At 34.2% G+C, this 21356-nt stretch overlaps 1 protein-coding gene across 1 annotated transcript in view; it reads right to left on the bottom strand.

The window, feature by feature from the left end:
* ec (ubiquitin specific peptidase echinus) overlaps positions 1-21356 on the bottom strand; it is a 370800-nt gene that overhangs the window by 270353 nt on the left and 79091 nt on the right. The window contains exon 2 of the mRNA XM_072531844.1: positions 2212-2433. Within this exon, the coding sequence (XP_072387945.1) occupies positions 2212-2385 (174 nt within the window). The 5' untranslated portion in view covers positions 2386-2433. The remainder of the gene's footprint in view (positions 1-2211; positions 2434-21356) is intronic.

The following is a 21356-nucleotide window of genomic DNA, read 5'->3' as shown; positions in this document are numbered from 1 at the left end:
TTCACCCTATAACTATTTACCACCACGATTAACCAGCGACCACTCAATTTAATTCAACAATTTAAACACATATTGAGAATACATCATTTACATATCTCCAATATACTGTGGGTTTTAAATTTTGTTAGAAATAATATTTGTTTCAAAATCTTCCTTAAATACATCGGCTATAAATGAAGATAAACTAGAGCCCATTGCTAGACCAAAATTGTGTTTATAAAATTCATTGTTATTGAAAACCACAAAACGAGACCCCCTCCCTACTAAAGCAGCATCATGGGAGAAAGGCCTCTCGGATGCCCCATTTCCCAAGTCATCCAAGATCAAAAACAATTAAATCCTCCCTAACGTCATGTCTGCCATTGGTGAGGGGTGGTGGTAGCTTGGGGGAGTCAGAAAGGTTCCACGATGCGTGACCTTTTTGATCTTCGGACATGAGAAAATCATACTCCGGTAATTACATGCTGGGATTTAGTTTGTTGTGTGAAGGTCCGCTAAAAGAAGTTCAAAAAAATCATCTGAGAGAAGAGTGACATACATTTCACGCTAATATAATACTACAGATTACTTATTTGCAAATTGATTTTTTTATTATCTCCAGTTTTATAGGCGAAATGGGAAGATTTTTTATATAATAAAGTACGTGAAATTTACTAGTGAATGCATCGACTGAGTTAAAAAACTTTATGGGGTTCTTGTCTAGTAATTCCACCATCGCGGCACCTCGGCATCGCCACATCATTTATCACTTTTGGGAGTAACCACGTCACAGAAGCGTATCTTTTAAACGGTTTGATAGATATTTTGATTATTATAAAACATTATTAATAATCCTACAATTCTACCACAACGGTAATATTTTTATATCTGCGGGTGGTATCATTTACATCAAATCCTCATTTGTATAAAAACTAGTTTAAGCACATACACAGAAATGGTTTCTGGTAAAAAAAAATGTTGATGATTTTAAAGACAAATTATTTACGATTCTCATTAAATAATATTAATTGATTGAAATATTAATTACATGAATAACTATTTCAAAACAATTAATTTATAGTTTCAGATTTAAACATGTTCTTTTAAAATAGGACTATGTTATTATGGTATAAAATAGACTCAAAGCACATAACACATTTATCGGAAATTATCACAAAAATGATAGGAAAATTATCTTAGTAGGACCCTCGTCTTCACGTTAATTTATAATCGGAGAACCGTTTAACCTCTACGTACATTGGTTTTTGTTTCTGGGTAGATGAATACTTGAGATCTCGTAACGAGCAGCCTACTGTACTCTTGATGACGCTACATATAAGTAACGAAGCGTCGAACAATATACTCACGCACTGGTCGTCTCAGTTGATAAATAGTTAATAATGCCGTATCTATTGTGGAGTCCCTACCGTTAGTGGTTTTTCATGTCTTAACATGATTTAATCGAATTAGCATAAAACTGGTAATTCTTGAACCATTCGATGATAATTGATATTGCAGCCTCATATTTCATGGTCTATGAGTATAAAGCTTTTGAAGGAAAGGAAGGATGCAGAAGACATATGTATCAGCATCCTTCAAAGCTCATTTAAAAGATACTTGTCTATTTCCCAGCAACCGACCATAAAGATCTTGAGCATCCGTTAATTGTCGGAGAACAATTGTGGAGAACCTAGGTGGTAATACTTTACCATGCTTCCACGATCCGATGATAGCTGATATTGCAGCAAACGTTACCTCATATTTCATGGTCTGGATATCAACTTTTTATAAGGAAAGGCAAGATGCAGAAGTCATGCGTATCAGCATCCTTCAAAGCTCATTTAGAAGATACTGTTCTCTAAGTATATCTCAGCAATCCACTTATCAAGATCTTGAGCATCCCTTGAAGAGGACATGGGGGAAAACCTAGGTTGTATTGATTCACCATTCCCCACGACTTCCATGGGAAGATCTGTTATTACTGGACAGTATTCGTTGATAAATAATGGTCAGTAAACCTGTAAAATTGTAGCGTGGAACTGGGAGCACTGCATAAAAATATGTAAAAAATTCCCGATCGCCGGAATAAGACCGTAAAAAAATTTATCCCAAAGAAGTTTTGTTTCGGTAACCTATGCCACACACATACACGATCTTAATATAAAAACTACCGACTCATTTTCGCTTTAATAAACAATTTGTCTACATTCAAAGACGTATAAAAACTCTTACCTGAACGGCGCTATTCAAAAAGCAATTATTTTGTCCCGGTCCATTAAGCAGACCTTTTGTACTTGTAAATGTCATCGAATCGCGAGAGGGCGTCGCTATCGATATCGGCAACGGCGTCGGAAGCGGATGATGCGGATGCACCGGATGGTGAACTGTGACGGACGATGACGCCATTGTCGATTTGGCGAGTTTTTAATTCACACCGTAAAGCGCTACATTTTCCTGAAAAAGAATAAAAAAATTAGTAAACTGTGAAAAATATTTAATTAATTTAATAAAACTTGGCTCCTTCTTTTGTATGTTATTAAACCTGCTGTAATCAAAGGAGTTATTCGTTTCTAAAATCAGGAGGGTGTTGATATCTACAGATTATTCCATAATAACCTAAAGTTTGGGTTTTTTCCTTTTTAAATAATCATGCTGTCTGCTTTTTCATTCAAATGACTCACGTTTAGCCCTCATATTTCTTCTGTTTCCTGATATTTTAATAGTTGTTAAACCTTAGCTTCGATTTGTAGACGTAATATAGCTTCAGTTCTACCAACTATCCTTTATTTTATTAACCTTTCCACCTTTCCAGCACAGTATTAATAATCATTCTAAGCTGACTTAATATATTGAAACTATTAAAAACAGGTAGAAATAGCAAATCAGAAATCGTAGAAATACAGCAAGATGCATCTTGTTACAATTAATCTAATACAAATATTACTTTACTTATAATGAAAATATTGCTCAACCCGATGCAATCTCGGGTTTTGCTAGAACTAGAAAGGACACATTGTATTTACTGACAAATATACATAAATGATGAGACTTTTTTTGTAAAAATACTTCCTATTAAAATACCTTAATTGTTGTTCTAAGAGTAGTAACCTCCCTTTAGTATCAGAGCTGATAACAACATTGGACCAGGAAATGTCCTTTGTCGTGTTACTTAATTTTATTCTTGACAACCAGAAATAAAATCATTAGATGCAAAATCTGATTTACGTAAAAGAGTTATTAAAACGGAATGCCCGAAATATGTCCACTACAATATTCTTTTTACATACGATACAGTAATTTTAAAATAACTTTTTGAAATACTGACCTGGGCGATACTATATAAAACATAAGTCGAAGATATGCGCCACCTCTTCTCGAATGTTTTTTTCATTAATGGAGATTAACGATTACCCTCTGGAAAAACTTTTCCTATTCTCCGCTATTCGTATAGGTTCTTAGTCTGTGGAGCTGTAGAGACAAAAATGAATGATTTTGAGCATTAATTAGTGAATTTTCGAAAACAGCACCGGTAAACGGTAGTAAAGTAACGTTCAAGTGTTTGCAACTCCAAACTTGGTTATAATTTTTTTGTCACTTTAAGGTGCAGAAAACGGTGTTTCTTGATTGTTTTTATGTCCCGAAATTTAAAAATGATTTGTTATCAATATAGTTATTTGCCACACCATTAAAAGTCCGCCGCAGACTAGGGGCCATGTGTTTAACCGTATTTTGCATGGTTATTGTTCTAGGGAAATCTGACAATCTTTAATGTAGTGGTTTCCCGATGCCTTCTACATCCTTATGCCGTTGACCACATATAGGTTCATCCGCGTTTGGGGCAAATTTCTCAAACCCCAGAACAAAAAAGTCCTACCACTTACTAACTCATACGCCCGAAGCCGTTGGTCAGTTAGTGGGAGATTACTTATATCGGCAATGACTCGGTGAAGCGAGTGATTGTGGCATTTCAAGCCACAAATAATTTTTTCTTCTACATTTGCCCTAAACATATATCTCAACATCCACAATTTGGTTTATTGGGTTCTCACCGATATTTTGGATTTGTTTCTATTCTTACTTTAATGTCTAGCACCAGATTTTTTTACTACTATGGATTTACTTAAGATTTTGCATATTAGTAATTTAAATAATGTCACTTTTAAATAAATAAATTAATAATAAATTTTCTTTTAAATAAATAACAAATATTTAAAAGTTCTCAACCCAACAAATAGAATAGGAAAAGTGTGACAACTTTCTTCTGCATTATTTATCCAAAGTAAATATTCTGAAATAAGTTATTACAAAAAATCTCTCCTCATCTTATAGTATAAACGACAGAGGCTTGCCTGGTACTGGTTAAAACGTACCCAGTTAATTATAATACAATCAACTTCTATTAGAATACATTATATAATTAAAAACAAATATATTTCTAAGTACCACCCAAATAGGTATTGAATATATGAATAATTACTATGTAAATTTTGCTTTTGTCATGTCGATAATTTTAAAACTATTACTATGCTAAAAAATTTGGAATATAAATCACTAATTAAAGATCAATCACGTTAACAAGAACTGAAAGGATATTCTGAACACTAGAAGTTAGATTAAGCTTAAGGTGGCTATTTTTCTTAGCTATGAGTATAATTTACAATTTGCATTGGGAAATACAAACTTCAACAATCCTGATTGCTATTTTAACAACTTTTTATTTTAGGGATTATTTATTGAGGTAGGCTAGGTAGGTAGGTAGGTAGACGAAATTTAGAAATTCTAAAACCAAATATCCAGTCACACTGTATAACCAAATTTGTGACCCAAGACCATCGAGTTAGAATCTATGGAGAGGGCATCACGTGACTAAAAACGACCTCACTTCGGCCATATTGTTTTGACACTTTTGACAGATCGTATATGTTTATTTACGTTTGTCGTTTTTCGAATATTTTTAGTTTTATAATACTTTTATAGAAACTGTAATAATATATTGTGATAGTGCACAATAATGGTTTCTTATTTTTAACGTTGTTGCAGTGGCAGAAGCAATGTTAATAAAAAATCTTCAGGAATAACGTTCTACAGGTTAGTATACAAATATGTAAACAAAGTAATGGCCCGTACTTCAGAGAATAAATTAATAGTATTTGACTGTATTAATTTATCTTTATGTATAATATATCGTGTTTTTAGTGTTTACCGCGGGATAAATAAATCATAGTTTAATAAAAATGTATTGCACTTTTTTAGATTATGATTAAATCTTCTGAATAACTAGTCATATTTTTATAGTAGTTTTAATATTATTGAGTCCGGCCATGATCCCACCGCCATATTGATATCACAGTTAGCCACGCCTACCTACGCCGTTTTTAGTACATACGTTAATATGCTCAAAGCTTCTCCATAGATTCTAACTCGATGCCCAAGACAAATCCAAAAAAAAATCTGTTTTCATACCAATACCAAAACAACCGAAATTCGAAGAAATTTAATGAAAGTACTATTTCGGGACATGGGATCTGAGGGGCTTGTTCGAACAATGAAATACACACAACACAATTCAGGAAATGAACAGACTGAACCTAGAAATATTAGGAAAACGCGAAATGCGCTGTTTTGTTCCCGGTAAAACATTGGTCATGGATAATATGATATATTACTCCGGAAATGACACCAGAGATCATCTACACGGCGTTGGGATAATTATCTCCAGGACAATCCAAACAGCTGTTGTAGATTTTGTTCCCTTTTCAGAACAAACTCGCCAGTGAATACTAATATAGTGCAAGTGAATGCTCGAACTGCACATAAATCAGAAGGTGAAATAAAATATTTTTATGAACAACAAACAACTATTACAATACACAAGGAAGGAAGAAATTACAATAATAATGGGCGATTTAAATGCAAAGATAGGAAAAGGCCGAGTGGACAATATGATTATGGTTTAGGAACAAAAAATGTTTCGATTACCACCCCATAGACTGTATATCTGATGGTCACCACAGGATAATAAACAAAATTACATTAGAAACCAGATCGACTTTATTCTACTATGCCATTACATTTGCCGTGAGCTAATGACCAGATTCCACAACAGAGGAGATAAGACTCCACACTGCAGACAGCATCTGCGTCTGTCTACCTGTGTTGATATGGCGTCCCACAATAATGTTGCGTATATATCACGGGTCCTCAGCATGAAGTCTATCCATCTGCAGCTTGTTTGATCTATTCCTTTTAGAGGAAATACGTAGTTATTTCCTTCCTAGATAAAGGTACATTTTAAAAGCTTCGATGCTTTTCTAGTGAGGATAGTTCAGCTCTCACAGCCGAAGAGACGACAACTTAATATAATTTTAATATTTTTTTTATGAATATAGAAATTTCTGTTAAAAACTTGTTTTAATTTAAATATGAACAGACGGGTATTTTCCACGTTTTCCTGTTTTTACTTTTTTTTATCCATCATTTAATATTCTGTATCTTGTTTAATTTCCTGATTAATAGTTTTTTTTGCTAAAAAACGAGGACATAAATGTAAAGAAACTAAGTGACTTACATCACTGAATAGAAAGCCGAAAGCTGAATAGAAAGATAATGATAATTTTCTTAGTTATTTTATTCGTGTCCGTTTTATGTGGTATGCGATTTATTTATATTAACATAGTTTTAATATTATGTTAAATTAATTTTATACCTGTTCTTTGGAACTAAAGAAAGAACCTACATTGGTCTTTTATAATTTGTACCATACTCTTTAATCCTAACATTATTAAATCGAAATTAATCGGTATTTAAAGTAAAACTTAATACTTTTATCTTAACCGACTAAACATAATTCCACGAAAACTAATATGCATAAAAAATGACCATGCCTAATGGCGAACTTATTTGAAATACTTTTAAGGCGTGTCAACCTTCTTAGAAAAACCTATCCGACCAGTAATCTAAACAGCGGAGGAATAACATTATTTTAACAGATGAGTTCATATTTTAATATTTAGAGACCGTGTAGATATTAAAAAGTAAACTAAAGTGAAAATAACAATGCATAGTGCTGGAAGTAAGATTGTATTTTTTTCAACTTTGTTGTAAGTATTAATGTGAAATATAAATAGGCTTGCGAACTAAGCGATAAAGTCGACAAACCGCATTGGTGCAATTATTAATGAATAAAATAATGTAAGCTTTGAGCAAAAAAGAAATAGTGGTGTGTCCATTTCAATATGTAGAAGGGGCATTTGACGACACTAAAAATTGAAAACATTGAAATTAATAAATGTTGCAGAAAGCAGATTCTTTGAGGTAGAGAATGATATCTTAGAGCAAATGAGTAAAAGATGATTTATCTAACATAAGTCTTCTAGATACCTATACTAAACTTCTTGAAGGGAATAGGGCACGTAAGTTAAATTAATCAATTACTGAGAGACCAGCAGAGAAGGCAAGACAAAGGACAATCAATATATCTAATAGGTCTCAGTGTGACTTTACCTTCAAAAGTAGTTGCAGTAACAGTAAGTTTATATCTGTGTAGTGCTGCCAAGGTTGCCTTCTAATTTGCTTTGACCTGAGATACATAGGATATTAGGTAATTTGTTTTTTCTTCAACCAATTTATAACAGACCAGCTACGGCCAGATGCCTAGCAAAAGTTCAATAGATGAAAATAAAAACTTAAAAATTCACCTACACCTCAGAAACAAACCCAAACACACATCAATATAACAACAGCTGTCCCCAGAAACAACACAGCCGTAAAAATTGCGTCAATAGACTGGAATGCTTAGATTCAATGCTTAGACTCAGTTGGTGTGGACACGTATGACATTAGACATTAGATTGCTTAAAAATCTTTACTACAATCAGACCGCTTTTTGAAACAGTGTTAAATAATCGCCGCGAAGGTGTTAAGATCAGTGGTGAAATTATTAACAACATCAGATACGCCGATGACACCGCAATAATGGCAGAGAGTCTAGAAGATCTTCAAACCCTGTTGAATGCTGTAAACAACGAATGCACTGAAAAGGGCTTAACAATCAACGCAAGAAAAAAACAAAATGGATGGTCGTCGGAAAAATTAATATCGAAGACTCAGTACTAAGATTAGATAACAAAATCCTGGAAAGGGTGGAACACTTTAGATATCTGGGTAGCTGGATTGACTGCAGGGTTGAAAGTGACGAGGAAATTTCGACCAGAATAGAACTCGCACGGAAAAACTTTATTAACTGGCGTTCTGTATTATGCAGTAGAAGTCTGTCGTTGACCACACGTCTAAGAGTATTGAAGTGCTACGTCTGGTCCACTTTGTTCTATGGATGTGAAACCTGGACAACAAAAATAAAAAATCTTAACAAATTAGAAGCGTTTGAGTTATGGTGTTACCGTCGCATGCTCAGAATCCCGTGGACAGCACACATATCTAATGAATGCGTGCTAGAAACCCGTGCGTAGAATGCGTGCACAAAGAGCGAGAATTGATCAACATCATCAAAATGAGAAAGGTCCAATACTTCGGTCGTATAATGAGAGGACCTAAATATCGCTTACTCCGGTTAATCACTCAGGGCAAAATCGAAGGATAACGTTGGGTCGGAAGAAAACAACTGTCCTGGCTGCGTAACATTAGACAATGGACAGGTCGAACGGTCGAGGAACTGTTTCATCTAGCTGCCGACCGAGAATCATTTCATCAGCTTGTCAATATGACGATAGCCAACGCTTGAATACAAGCACGACACACAAAGAAGAAGAAGACTGGAAAACATTTCGAAATAAAGTAAAAAATTAATGGACGCTGCTGAGAAATGCAAACACACACTCTCTCTCTCTCCCTTCAGTGCTGGCCCGCGGAGGGGGTGTAATGGTCATCGTAATGTGATCATCTGTTTCTTGTCATTTCTTTTATCTTCGGCCTTCTACCTTTCCTTGGATAATAAGTCTTTCCATGTTTTCTGTGTCTGATCTCATAACATGTTCAAAATAGTTTAATTGTTGGAGATGGACTTTGCTGGAGAAAAGTTTGATGACCTTCAGCTGCCATAGAAAAAAGATATCGGATGATCAGGAAAACAATGAGCAGCTGTATGTGCAATTGAACAACGGACAACAAACTTAACAAAACAAAAATAAACAGGTTTCAATATAAGTATTACTAAAATGAAGTTTCTTTCAGCTACAAAATTTAAAATCAAATTCAAATACATTCAATCATATCAATTTACAAGATCATAATAAAAATATTAAATTCTTCTAGGTTTAATCACGCGCAGGTATGACAAATAATGAAGTGGCAGTGCAAAGAAAGTATACAATGTGTGAAAAATAAATTACGAACTAGCAATAAAAGTTATCAAGACAAAAAAGGAGAAGAAATTATGATACTACCTTGTGTTGCTAATTAAAATGCCCTGATCGACCCCTGGGCGAGAAGTGTGTAATCCCTGTTGTGTTAAATCCTTTTTTCTAAAATAATAATATAATAAATGCTTCTGGCTGTGTGGGAATCGGCCCTAACACCAAAAAAACAATATTCAAGTTTTTTGTCTTGGAGTAACACTTGATAATTCACCCAACTTTTCAGCACTATACTTTTTATCGCCGTCCAAAAAATATTTATGGGTCACAAGATATATTATGTTTACATATTTTGTCATCGTAAAAAAATAACATAGAATGTTAACAAAGCGAAGATATCACAAAGTGGGTTTTATCTTAAATATGGTGACGTCGATAAAAAAATGTTAATGATTAATTTATCTAACACTTTGACACGAGGAATGTGAACACAAGATTTTCAGCAGGTCATATTTTCTAGATGATACATCAGACGCATTCTACAAGGAGATAGAGAGGATGAGAGACTCTCAAGATATATTTCAAGCCATAAATAGTCAAGGATAATGTTCTGATTATGTATGTTACATTTTTTGAGTATTATTTATTTATGAAAGGATTGATTCCATAACTAGAAATAATATGTTAACCCCTTACTGCATGACTTTTTTATTTTTTATAAAAAAATGTATGATTACAAACTTGACTTCAAGATTACGGCAATAATATAAAAAAAATCCTACTTGGTTGGACCACCATGCATTAAAACAAGATCAATAGGTAAAATTAATAAAAAAATGACGTTTAATACTTTCTAATTATAATTATTCAGTGTAAAAGTTGTAAAAACAATTTCTATCTTTGTTTAAGCAAGGAGAAACATTACACTTCTCGCATTTTATGAAGCTTTTTAAACCACAGGGATATTTGCATCTTTGCCTATTACTACACCATAATGGAAGATGACCATATTCATCTGTTCGTACATCTTGCATTGCAATATCGGTTGCTGGACCCCTTCTTTTCTTGTTTTGTAAATTTTCCATAGCTCCACACGGATGACCCCTTTTTGTAGTAATACCAGCTTTATTAACTTTGCATAGACACTCTGCTACTGTCATTTTGAAATCTACCAGAGCTAAATTATTATTGTCATTGTCACTTCTTCTCCAAAGAATCCACGCATTGATAGTCATCAAATCAATAATATGGAAAATATACGCATGTACCATTTTTTCTATCTGAGTTTGATCCTATAATATCCCAACGTTGAATCCAGGAGATCTACTCCCCCCATATACTTATTGTAGATCGTTAGAGCTTTTGGAAATGCAACTATTATGTGTGTCTTATCCTCTTTCGAAAACCGTTTAACTTCAACTGTTGGCACACTCCCAGCATATGTTGATAAAAGTTTTACTAATTTGTTGCCATACCATGTAACAACAGATATTTGTGTACCATCAATTGTGGCGACTTTCTCTACCATAGCTCCTCGGCCATTCTTTTTTAATTCAGCCTTTTTTTGCATATAACTGTTTGGCACTCTGTTTATTCTAACTGTTCCTGGTGGTAACATACTCTGTTACGCTAGATAAATTTCCAATGGGACGCTGCTGAACCATTATCAAAGAATATTTTGTGATTTAGTGAATTTTGAATAAGTATTGGTACTGTTTGTGTTAGCTGAAGAACCAGATTTAAACTTACCCCTAAATCAGGAAAACCATCGGGTATAACAGTTTGGCTTCCTACTAAGAACAAACGCCTTATATCCCCATCTGTGGGTTTTTTTGCGGATTATATTGTTTTATAGACAAACGCGCCTTTGTTGGAATTATCTACTCATCTATGGCTAAAAATTCCATAGCAAATATAACTCCAGAGAAATAAAATCACCTTTAGTTTATCGACTTATAATTAACTATTTTTAGAGTAAAGAAGTTCAAAACGACCGTAGCTGACTATACAATATCAAATAATTCTTTCTTTATCACACGTAAAAGAGAAAACCGTATTTATAAGAAAAATGCCCGATTTCGGCGTAGAGAAATATTTTATATGTGAATTGAGAGTGTTAAAATGCCCTTGCCTCAAGGGCGGTGTGTGAGAACGAACTGGTAAAATACTACTCGATGCGTAAAAGTGAAGATTACGCCTCTTCTATTTAGGTGTGAAAACTATTTAAGAGGCTTTGGCGCCAATAAGTCGGCTATCCCGAGCAAACTTGATATTAGTGAATATTTTACTTATTCTACACTAAGAAAAGTGTAAAGAACTATATTTTTATTTTATATTTTAAAATGATATGTTCATTTCTGGAACATAGACTGCCCGCGTTGAAGTATTTACTTCAAAACGAAAGAAAGAGTGATTTGAGAAAGTAAGCAAACTTAACTTAAATGTAATTTAAGAAATAACTATTCCTAAACTAGAGTAATACATATAAATGTGACAAAATTTAAAATTTTAATTTTCTACTTTGTCCACAGGAAGAGGACAGAGTTTTGTAATGGGTCTGTTAAAATATCCATCTCTAGTCTTTATTTTAACACTACGGACCTTATCGTCCTTACCAGTAAACAATTCAATAATTCTTGCCAATGGCCATTGTAGGGGTGGAACTTTATCTTCCTTATTTTCAAGACAAGGAAATACTCGAAAAAAGTGTGCCTTTTGCAAAAGTTTTATTATTAAATTTTCAGCATTTTTTAATTCTGAAACAGAGAAGGGTCCAACATATTTTTCATTTGGAAACTTGAAATTGTGAATGTACCTGAGAATAAGTGTGATACTGCGTTGTAGCTTTGAGAAGTTTGAAAATTTGAGAGATAAATTTTCAATGAAACTTATTGGGCTTTCTTGTGCTAGATGAACTATTTTCTTTTCCTCGGGTATTTTACTTACATTTGGTTTTGAATCATAAGAAGTTAAATCTAAGTCATAATTAAGTAGAAATGAGGGACCTTGAAACCAAATTTTTGAGTTTAGAAGTTCAGGAGCAGACATGCCTCTTGACGCAATATCTGCGGGGTTTTGTTTTGACTTTATATATCGCCACTTAAATTGTGGGTTTCCTTGTATTTCAGAAACTCTATTTGCAACAAACTGTGACCATCTCGAGCTATGTGAGCCTAACCAAGCAAGTACGATTTCTGAGTCCGTCCAGCAGTTTATTGAGTCTATTTGAGTTAATTTATTATTTAGAATTTCAACTATTCTTTTAGTGAGTTTGCTGCATAAAACAGCACCCATAAGTTCTAACTTGGGTAAAGTTAATGTTTTTATTGGAGCTACCCTACTTTTAGAGGTGATGAGTGTGGAAGAGACATTTCTTGAGCTATAAGTAACTCTAATATATATGCAGCTGGCGTATGCCTTTTCACTAGCGTCGGAAAATCCGTGTATTTGTATACTACATATATAATTTTCAATAAAAAAAGGTCTGTGAATTTTTAAATGTTTTAGTGCTGAAATATGTTTGAGAAAATTTAACCATTCATTTAAGAGTGTAGAGTCTAAACTTTCATTCCACTGAATTTTTGAAAGCCAAATTTTTTGCATTATTATTTTTGCAGTTACTATTACTGGATTAATTAATCCCTTGGGGTCGAAAAAACTTGCGATTATCGAGAGCACTTGTCTCTTAGTGTAGGAATCTTTTATTTCGATTTCTGGTACTGAAATAGAGAAACTATCTAATTTAGAGTCCCAACAAAGACCTAAGATTTTATTGGAATGATTTTCTGAATATATAACATACGTAGAGTCAGTTGAAAATTGTGAAATATTTTCTAAAAATTGTGGTGAATTTGAACACCATTTGTGAAGAGATATGCCTGCCTTTTGTAGCAGTGCAGTGATTTGCTCATGCCGCAAGTGTGAGTGTTTCAATACTATTTGTACCATATAATATGTCATCAATATAGCAAAAATTAATGAGAATATCATAAGCGAGAGGATATTCTTCCTTATGCATGTTTGCGAGTTCAATTAAACATCGTGTGCTAAGGAAGGTAGCTGGTTTCGTTCCATAGGTAACCGTTTCCAATTGTATACATTTTAACGGCTCCGAGGGAGAGTTGCGCCACAAAATATTTAATAGCAAAGTTTGGTTGGGGTTAATTCTGATTTGTCTAAACATCTTTTTTATATCAGATGTGAACACATACTTAAAGAGTCTAAAATTGACTAAAGTGTCAAATAGTTCTGGTTGTGTGGTATAACCCTTTAACATAATATCATTAAGGCTAAAACCAGAAGTGGTTTTCATGGATGCGTCAAAAACTACGCGCAAACGAGTTGTGAGAGAAGTGTCTTTTTCTACACTGTGGTGAGGCAAGAAATATTTGTTTTCTGAGTGTACATTCTGCAGAGACAACGGAACATATTTTGCATGTCCTAATTCAACATACTCGTCTATAAAAGATTTATATTGTTTGTAAAGAGAATCATTTTTTGAGAATTTGTTCTCCAAATTTAGAAATCGCCTTCGCGCCATTTGGAAAGAGTCGCCCAATTTATTATTTTCATTAGGCGTGCATAGGGGTAAATCTACTTGGAACTGTCCATTCGGTAGGATTTTAGGATTTGTGTTGTGGATTTAAATATTTTCTCAGCCTTTTCATCATCAGGACTTAAACGCTTTATTTCGGGAACTTCTTCAATGTCCCAAAACCTTTGAAGAAGATTATTTATATTTTCTTCTTCAGTGTGAGATTGAACAAATAAAGAAATATGATTCGAGTGTGAATAGTTACAGTTTGAGTGAGAGTGCATCTTTTTCTTAGATGAAACTTGTGGAGATAAGTTACCGAACATGACATATCCTAAATGAGTGTTTTGAAGCACTGGAAGACCTGCTCCAATATGAATTAAACCATCCTTTAATAGATCACAGTAAATTTCTGCACCTAATAAGAGATCGATTCTCCCTGGGGAGGAGTAAGAGGGATCACTGAGCTTTATGCCAGCTGGTATTTTTATTTTGCTACGATCTAGAGGTACCTGAGGTATTTTACACGTAATATTATCCAAAACTGCACATGATACTTCAAATTTCATATCATTGTTTTTATATGGGAAAAATTCAATGTTTACCATTTCATTTGAGATGGAACAATTTTGAGAGATTGTGGAAATTTGTAATCTTTTATTAGTGGTAGAGTAATTTAGTTTATTTACTAAATCTTTTGTTGCAAAACTCGATTGAGATCTATTATCGAGAAGACATCTTGCGTGTACAGGTTGTCCACTTTTAGAGTAAATTATTACCAGCGCTGTGGCTAGCAAAACTTCGTTTTTTGGATTGAAAGTGGAGAGAGAAGAGATGCAAGATGAATTTTGACTTTGTGTGTCTGAGAGTAGACAATATTCATTTGTCTGAGTGCTTAAGTGAGTAGAAGTGTTTGGTGATTCATTACATGAATGTGGAGAATTAATTCTTTGAGTAACTTGAGCATTATTACTCCTTTGAGGAGCATGAAAATGTCTTTGAGAGATATGTGGTGCACTATGGCGAGTTTGTGAATCACCCTGTATACTTGCGGAGGATTGAGAGGTTTTTGGTGCATTAAAGCGTGATTGTTGCCTATTGGCGTGACTTTGATTACCATCATGTGAATTTGAAGCACTTTGATTGCTTCGAGTGGGAGAAAATAAATTATTTTCATGAGTATGAGAAAAATTATTTTCTTCATGCAGAAGTGTATTGTGCTTTTTATTGCAAATTTTACATGTGTATTTAGAGATGCATTTATCAGTAAAATGCTTAGTGCCAAAACAGTTTCTGCAAAGCTGTGCTTGCTTTACAAAATTAAACCTTTCTCGAGAATTTGTGTCGTTACATTGATATATTTTATGACCAGTTTGTTTACAAAATATGCAATTTTCATAGCTAGATTTATTATTATTTATAGTGGAAATATGAGCAGTTTTTTGAGTGACTTTATTATTAAACTTTGACTGAGTTTCAGTGTAATTAAGTTTCTCTAAAACATCACATCTTTTTTCTAAAAATTCAAAAAATTGTTTGAGTGTTGAAACATTCTTAGAACCTACTTCATATTCAAAAGCCTTGTGAGAAGCAAAATCTATTTTTTCTAAAAATATTTCTATTAAAAGGAGGTCCCAATGTTCAATTGGAACTTCGAGATTACTAAGAGCTTGAAGCGTTTGCTTCGTGTGTACAAGAAAATCTCTTAGTACCTGAGGAGTGCATTTAACTAGAGATTGAGACTTTAACAGCTTTTTTATAAGAGTACTAATCACTCGTGATTTGTCATCATATCTTTCTTTTAGGGTTTTTATAGCGATAGCAAAATTTGTATCTACTACTTCGATACTGCTAATTAAGTTTAAAGGTTCTCCTTTGAGGAAAGATTTTAAATATATAAACTTTTGTACATTATTTAAACTTGAATTGTTTGTGATCAGAGTTTCAAATAGTTGAAAGAATTCATTGAATTCTGAGAAATTTCCGGTAAAGGTTTTCATGCTAATTTCAGGCAACCTCGCACTGGAAACAGCATTATTATTTGAGCTAGGTGCTTTATTTTCTGTTAAATTTAATTCTATTATTTTTCTTTGCAAACCTTTGAGTGTGTTAAAGTATTTTTCTTCAACATTTGCTCGATCAGCTGATTGTTGGTCGCTGTCATCAGTCTGTTCGATTTCTAATTGAATTTGTTCATATTGTGTGAAAAAATTAAAAGTTTTTCTTTCCTATTTTCAAAATCAAGTATTTCGTTTTCTGTGTCTTTATTGGCTATAAACCATTCTGAGATACGTGTAATTGAGGCTTTAAGTGATTTGCGCTTTTTCTTTAAAGCTTCCATATTTTATTTAAAAGTGTATTTATTTGCAAATATATGCTGAGCGAGAAATAAGAGTGAATGATTTTGTTTAGTGTAAATGTCTTTTTCAACTAAGACGCGATTTTAATTTTAATAGAGTATTTTTACTAGAGTGATAAATAAATATTTTTCGTGAGAGCGGGCTGTGAGACAATCTGTATAATAAACAATTGTCAGCTATCTTTAGCGATATTGAGAAGAAAGATCTGTTGTCAAATCAAAGCCATTAGTTAATATAAATATTAATAAACAAATAAAAGTCGAGACAAATATCTACCAATATAATTTATGTGCATGCAGTAGCTATAGAAAATATAGAAAGAGTTTTAACCTCACCAAATGTTTTTCAAGTATCCAATTTAATTACCGCTGTCGCTTACCAACACATAACGCACTTTTCACAAAACACACGTGTCTAATCTTGAACGAAGGTCAACTTGTGCAATCTTTCTTCTAAGGACGAGAAACCATTATTCTTTCTTCCTGTTGCTCTCCGGCGTGTTTAATCCTTTTCTTTTTTCAGTCCTGTTTCATCAAATAATCTGTGCTCGATAGGACCACGAAATGTGGGGGCCTTATAACTGGCTCCCTATATTCGAGGGTTGGAAATCTTTTGATTCCAAGCGTTACTTCAAAGGACTTGTGAGTGCATGTATCTCCATAGGTTTGGTTCTTCAGTGACCGTTGAAGGATAAGGATTGTTAATGTGAGCAAATATAACTCCAGAGAAATAAAATCACCTTTAGTTTATCGACTTATAATTAACTATTTTTAGAGTAAAGAAGTTCAAAACGACCGTAGCTGACTACACAATATCAAATAATTCTTTCTTTATCACACGTAAAAGAGAAAAACGTATTTATGAGAAAAATGCCCGATTTCGGCTAGAGAAATATTTTATACGTGAATTGAGAGTGTTAAAATGCACTTGCCTCAAGGGCGGTGTGTGAGAACGAACTGGTAAAATACTACTCGATGCGTAAAAGTGAAGATTACGCCTCTTCTATTTAGGTGTGAAAACTATTTAAGAGGCTGTGGCGCCAATAAGTCGGCTATCCCGAGCAAACTTGATATTAGTGAATATTTTACTTATTCTACACTAAGAAAAGTGTAAAGAACTATATTTTTATTTTATATTTTAAAATGATATGTTCATTTCTGGAACACAAATGTTCATAAAAGTTCACTTTGTTGCGTTGAGATGGCGCTTTATTACCGGTTATACGAAATATGTGCTCTATATGGACATGTCATGCATAAATACTTATACTAATAAAATAAGATTCGGTTAGGTATATAAACTATTGTGCCATATATGACCCACTATGCGGTAAAGGGTTAATACAATAATTCTAGTGAATGAAATGCAATTTAAACAAAAAAGGCATTATTTCTAAAGCAATTGATAATCTTAATGATATAAATACTGAAAAATGTATACAACTTCTTCTTCTTCTTCTTCTTCAGTGCCTTATCCGGTCCGGATGTTGGCGATCATCAAGGCTATCATGGTTTTGTTGACTGCTCTGCGAAACAGCTCCGCTGAGGTCATCCCAAACCATTGTCGGAGATTTTTCAACCACGAGATACGACGGCGTCCCGGTCCTCTTCTGCCAAATACTTTACCCTGCATAACAAGTTGAAGAATTCGATATTTTTCTTCGTTCCGCATCACGTGGCCGAGGTACTCAAGCTTGCGTTGTTTAATTAAATGAAGCACTTCTTTTTCTTTTGTCATGCGCTGTAGGACCTCAACGTTGGTGACATGGTCCACATAAGATATTTTTAGTATCCTTCTGTATATCCACATCTCGAAGGCTTCGATTCGTTTTTCAGTGGCTTGCGTCAGTGTCCAGGCTTCAACTCCATACAGTAACACTGGAAGAACGTAGCACCTCACTATTCGCATCTTGGTTCCCAAACTGAGATCACTGCAGCACAGCAAGGATCTCAACTTAATAAATGTAGACCGTGCCATTTCAATTCTGGATCTAATCTCTTGAGCGTAGTCCCATTGTACGTTGAGGGTAGTTCCGAGGTAAGTGAATCTGTCGATTCTCTGGATCTCTTCGCTACCTGCCATTAGTGCCCCGGGATCTAAATTTGTACGGCTGACAACCATGAATTTAGTTTTCTTAATATTAAGGTTCAGTCCGTATGTTACGCTCACAGTTCGCACTCGGTCTAGTAAGGCCTGCAGATCGTTTAGGCTGGTTGCTAGTAACACAGTGTCATCGGCGTAGCGGATATTATTGATGTATTCACCGTTCACTCGGATTCCCATGTCTAGGTTTGTGAGGGCTTCATTAAAAATCTCCTCAGAGTATATATTGAAAAGAGTCGGCGATAGCACACATCCTTGTCTTACTCCTCGCATGATCTTCACTTGGTCGGTCAGCTGGTCTTCGACCTTGACTTGAGCACGTTGGTTCCAGTATAAATTCATGATGATCCGAATGTCCTTCTCATCCAATCCAACTCTTTGTAGTGCGGTGACCATCTTCTGGTGCTGACAACGGTCAAATGCCTTGGCGTAGTCAATAAAACAAATATAGACATCACAACTGACATCGCGGCATCTCTGAAGTAGGACTTGTAAGGTGAAAAGTGCTTCACGTGTACCCATAGAATTGCGGAATCCGAATTGCATTTCACCGACATTTTCTTCGCATTTCTTGTAAATTCTGGCATGTATGATTTTAAGAAAAATTTTAAGTGCATGACTCATAAGACTGATAGTTCGGAAATCTTCGCACGTTTTCGCAGATCGTTTTTTTGGTAGCGTTACAAATGTTGACAATAGCCATTCCTCTGGGATATTACCTGAATCGTATATGGCGTTGAACAGTTCAGTTAACTCCTTCGTGCTCACTTCACTCATCACCTTAATAAGTTCAACGGGTATTTCGTCCGGACCTGTAGCCTTACCATTCTTAGACTGTTGTAAAGCAGCCTTTACCTCGCTTTCTAGAATTGACGGCCCTGTCATGCAATTTATTTCCGGAAGGTTGCCGCGGTCGTCCCAGAAAAGTTCTTCGATATATATTTTCCAGGTAACCAACTTCTCATTCACTGTCGTCGCCAGATTACCGTCTTTATTTATGAGGAGGTGTGTGTTTCTCCTCTTGTATTGACCAGTGGCTTCACGAATCCTTCGGTGGATATTTATATGATCGTGTTTCTCTTGGTGGACCACCTACAACTAGGTGGTATATTTCTAGAACATTATGGCACTTTGATACTGATCTAAACATTACAGATTTATTTTCTGATATCATGGAGTATTGACGTATTTGTCCCTAAGATTCATCAACCAAATAAGTTAGATTCTTAGCACCCTCTGCCCTCCTCGTTTGATCCCGAAAGCTATCCAGTTCAGGGCCATTTGGGCCTATTGAGAATGAGGGTCAGTCATGATCTGAATGTGATTTTTATTTGACTCCAATAATACACCATATATTGGCGGATTTAGACGACTTATGTCTTCGTGGACATAGGAGGTAGAATTCGTTGGTAGAGCTGGCTGACTTTTTAAATCAGCTGTGACCCATTCGTCAGCATCAGTTAGGCATTTACCGCAGATTTTAATGGTTTGACCAGCAAAAGAACAACCCCTTCGATACCTATACCAACGTTTAATCTCCTTAAACGTTTTTACTCATATATGTATATTATTATAAACAGAAACAGTTTTTTATATTCCAATCACGCATTAGAACATTACTTTCCTTATAAACGAAATAATAAAATTATATTGAGCCGAACATAGTCTGCATATCTGTCAGAAACTCGTAAACATAAAATTATTGTTTGACTTGAATCTGTCGTCATACCGATTGGAAACAGATCTCTTGTAAATATGTTCGCTTTTAAAGTTTGACGAAATATAAATGCACCTATTTTTAGAATTATGATGCCTTTATATACATCAGAAATATACCAGGCAGCATAGCAATTTATCGAGTATTTTTAGAAATTTATGATAAATGCAAACATCTAATAATTTCAGATCGATTATTGATTTATGGTAGGAAGTAAATGTTTTGAGAGAATAAATGTGCTAATTCTATTTTTGAATTTACCCTGATTATTTGTATAAAAATAAATAGCCCGTACAAATAATTTACGTGATCAAAATAAATTATATAATATAGGTTAAGAAGATAATGTACCTAAAATCTACATATTTGTTTATGTAATACGGTAGCAGAATTATTTTCCAGAATATTAAGTAGTCTATACCTGGATGTGTTTCGATTTGTTATACTTTAACTTTTTTCTCATACATTATAGACCTATAGTTACAACAAAAAAAGAACGTAACTGATATGCCTAAATAAAAAAGATTTGTAACCGGCTCAATGGAGGCGCTGCAATTGAAACCTAGATTGTTTTTTTTTATTTTTGTTATACCGTTTTACTTTTACATTACACAATTTTTTTCACTAAATTAAAAAGAAAATAATCATAAGAAATCCATAGGTAGATTCAGTGGCGCACCCAGAATTTGTCTTAGGGGGGGGGGGTTTGAAATTTTTTTATGCTACCTCCATGTTGAGTCTCTACAATTTGGGTTTTAGTTTAATTTTAAGTACTAAAGATAGCAGTTCCAAAGATTCAGGTATCTATTATCCTGCCTACCAACTAAAACCTCCATCTGTTACTTATGCGCAGTTAACTGTCGCACGTACCGTACTCCGAAAGTGGGGTGGCCACTGTAAGGCTGACGACATTTTTGGAACATTCCCTTCTCTTATATAGATCTTATCTATTGTTCTGAAGCTATTTTCTTGTGGAATTTTAAAGTAATTACTATTTTAATGGGAATAAGCCACAATTGAAGGTTAAAATAAGGTTATTGAAAACCACATTGAGAAAATGTGGTGATCCCACCATAAGGAGTTCAGACATCCTACAATTTTACGTCCCTGATTAATTCGTGTTTAATTTCGGTTTCTCCCAAGCCGTTCTTAGCAATGAGTGGATCTAAATATTTAAATTTTTTCACTTGTTTGATTTCCACGTCCTCGTCTATCAACACTTCAAACCTTGCATCCAAACTGATAATTAAGTAAATATTCTGTTTTCTTCATGCTGACTTGTAACCCCCATTTTAAATATTCTCTCTATAGACGCTTTATCATAAATTCTAGATTATAAGAATCTTGAGCTA

Source organism: Diabrotica undecimpunctata, chromosome 5, assembly GCF_040954645.1.
Source record: "Diabrotica undecimpunctata isolate CICGRU chromosome 5, icDiaUnde3, whole genome shotgun sequence".
In the NCBI taxonomy this organism is placed as follows: domain Eukaryota; kingdom Metazoa; phylum Arthropoda; class Insecta; order Coleoptera; family Chrysomelidae; genus Diabrotica; species Diabrotica undecimpunctata.
This window is presented reverse-complemented; position numbering and strand designations above follow the sequence as displayed.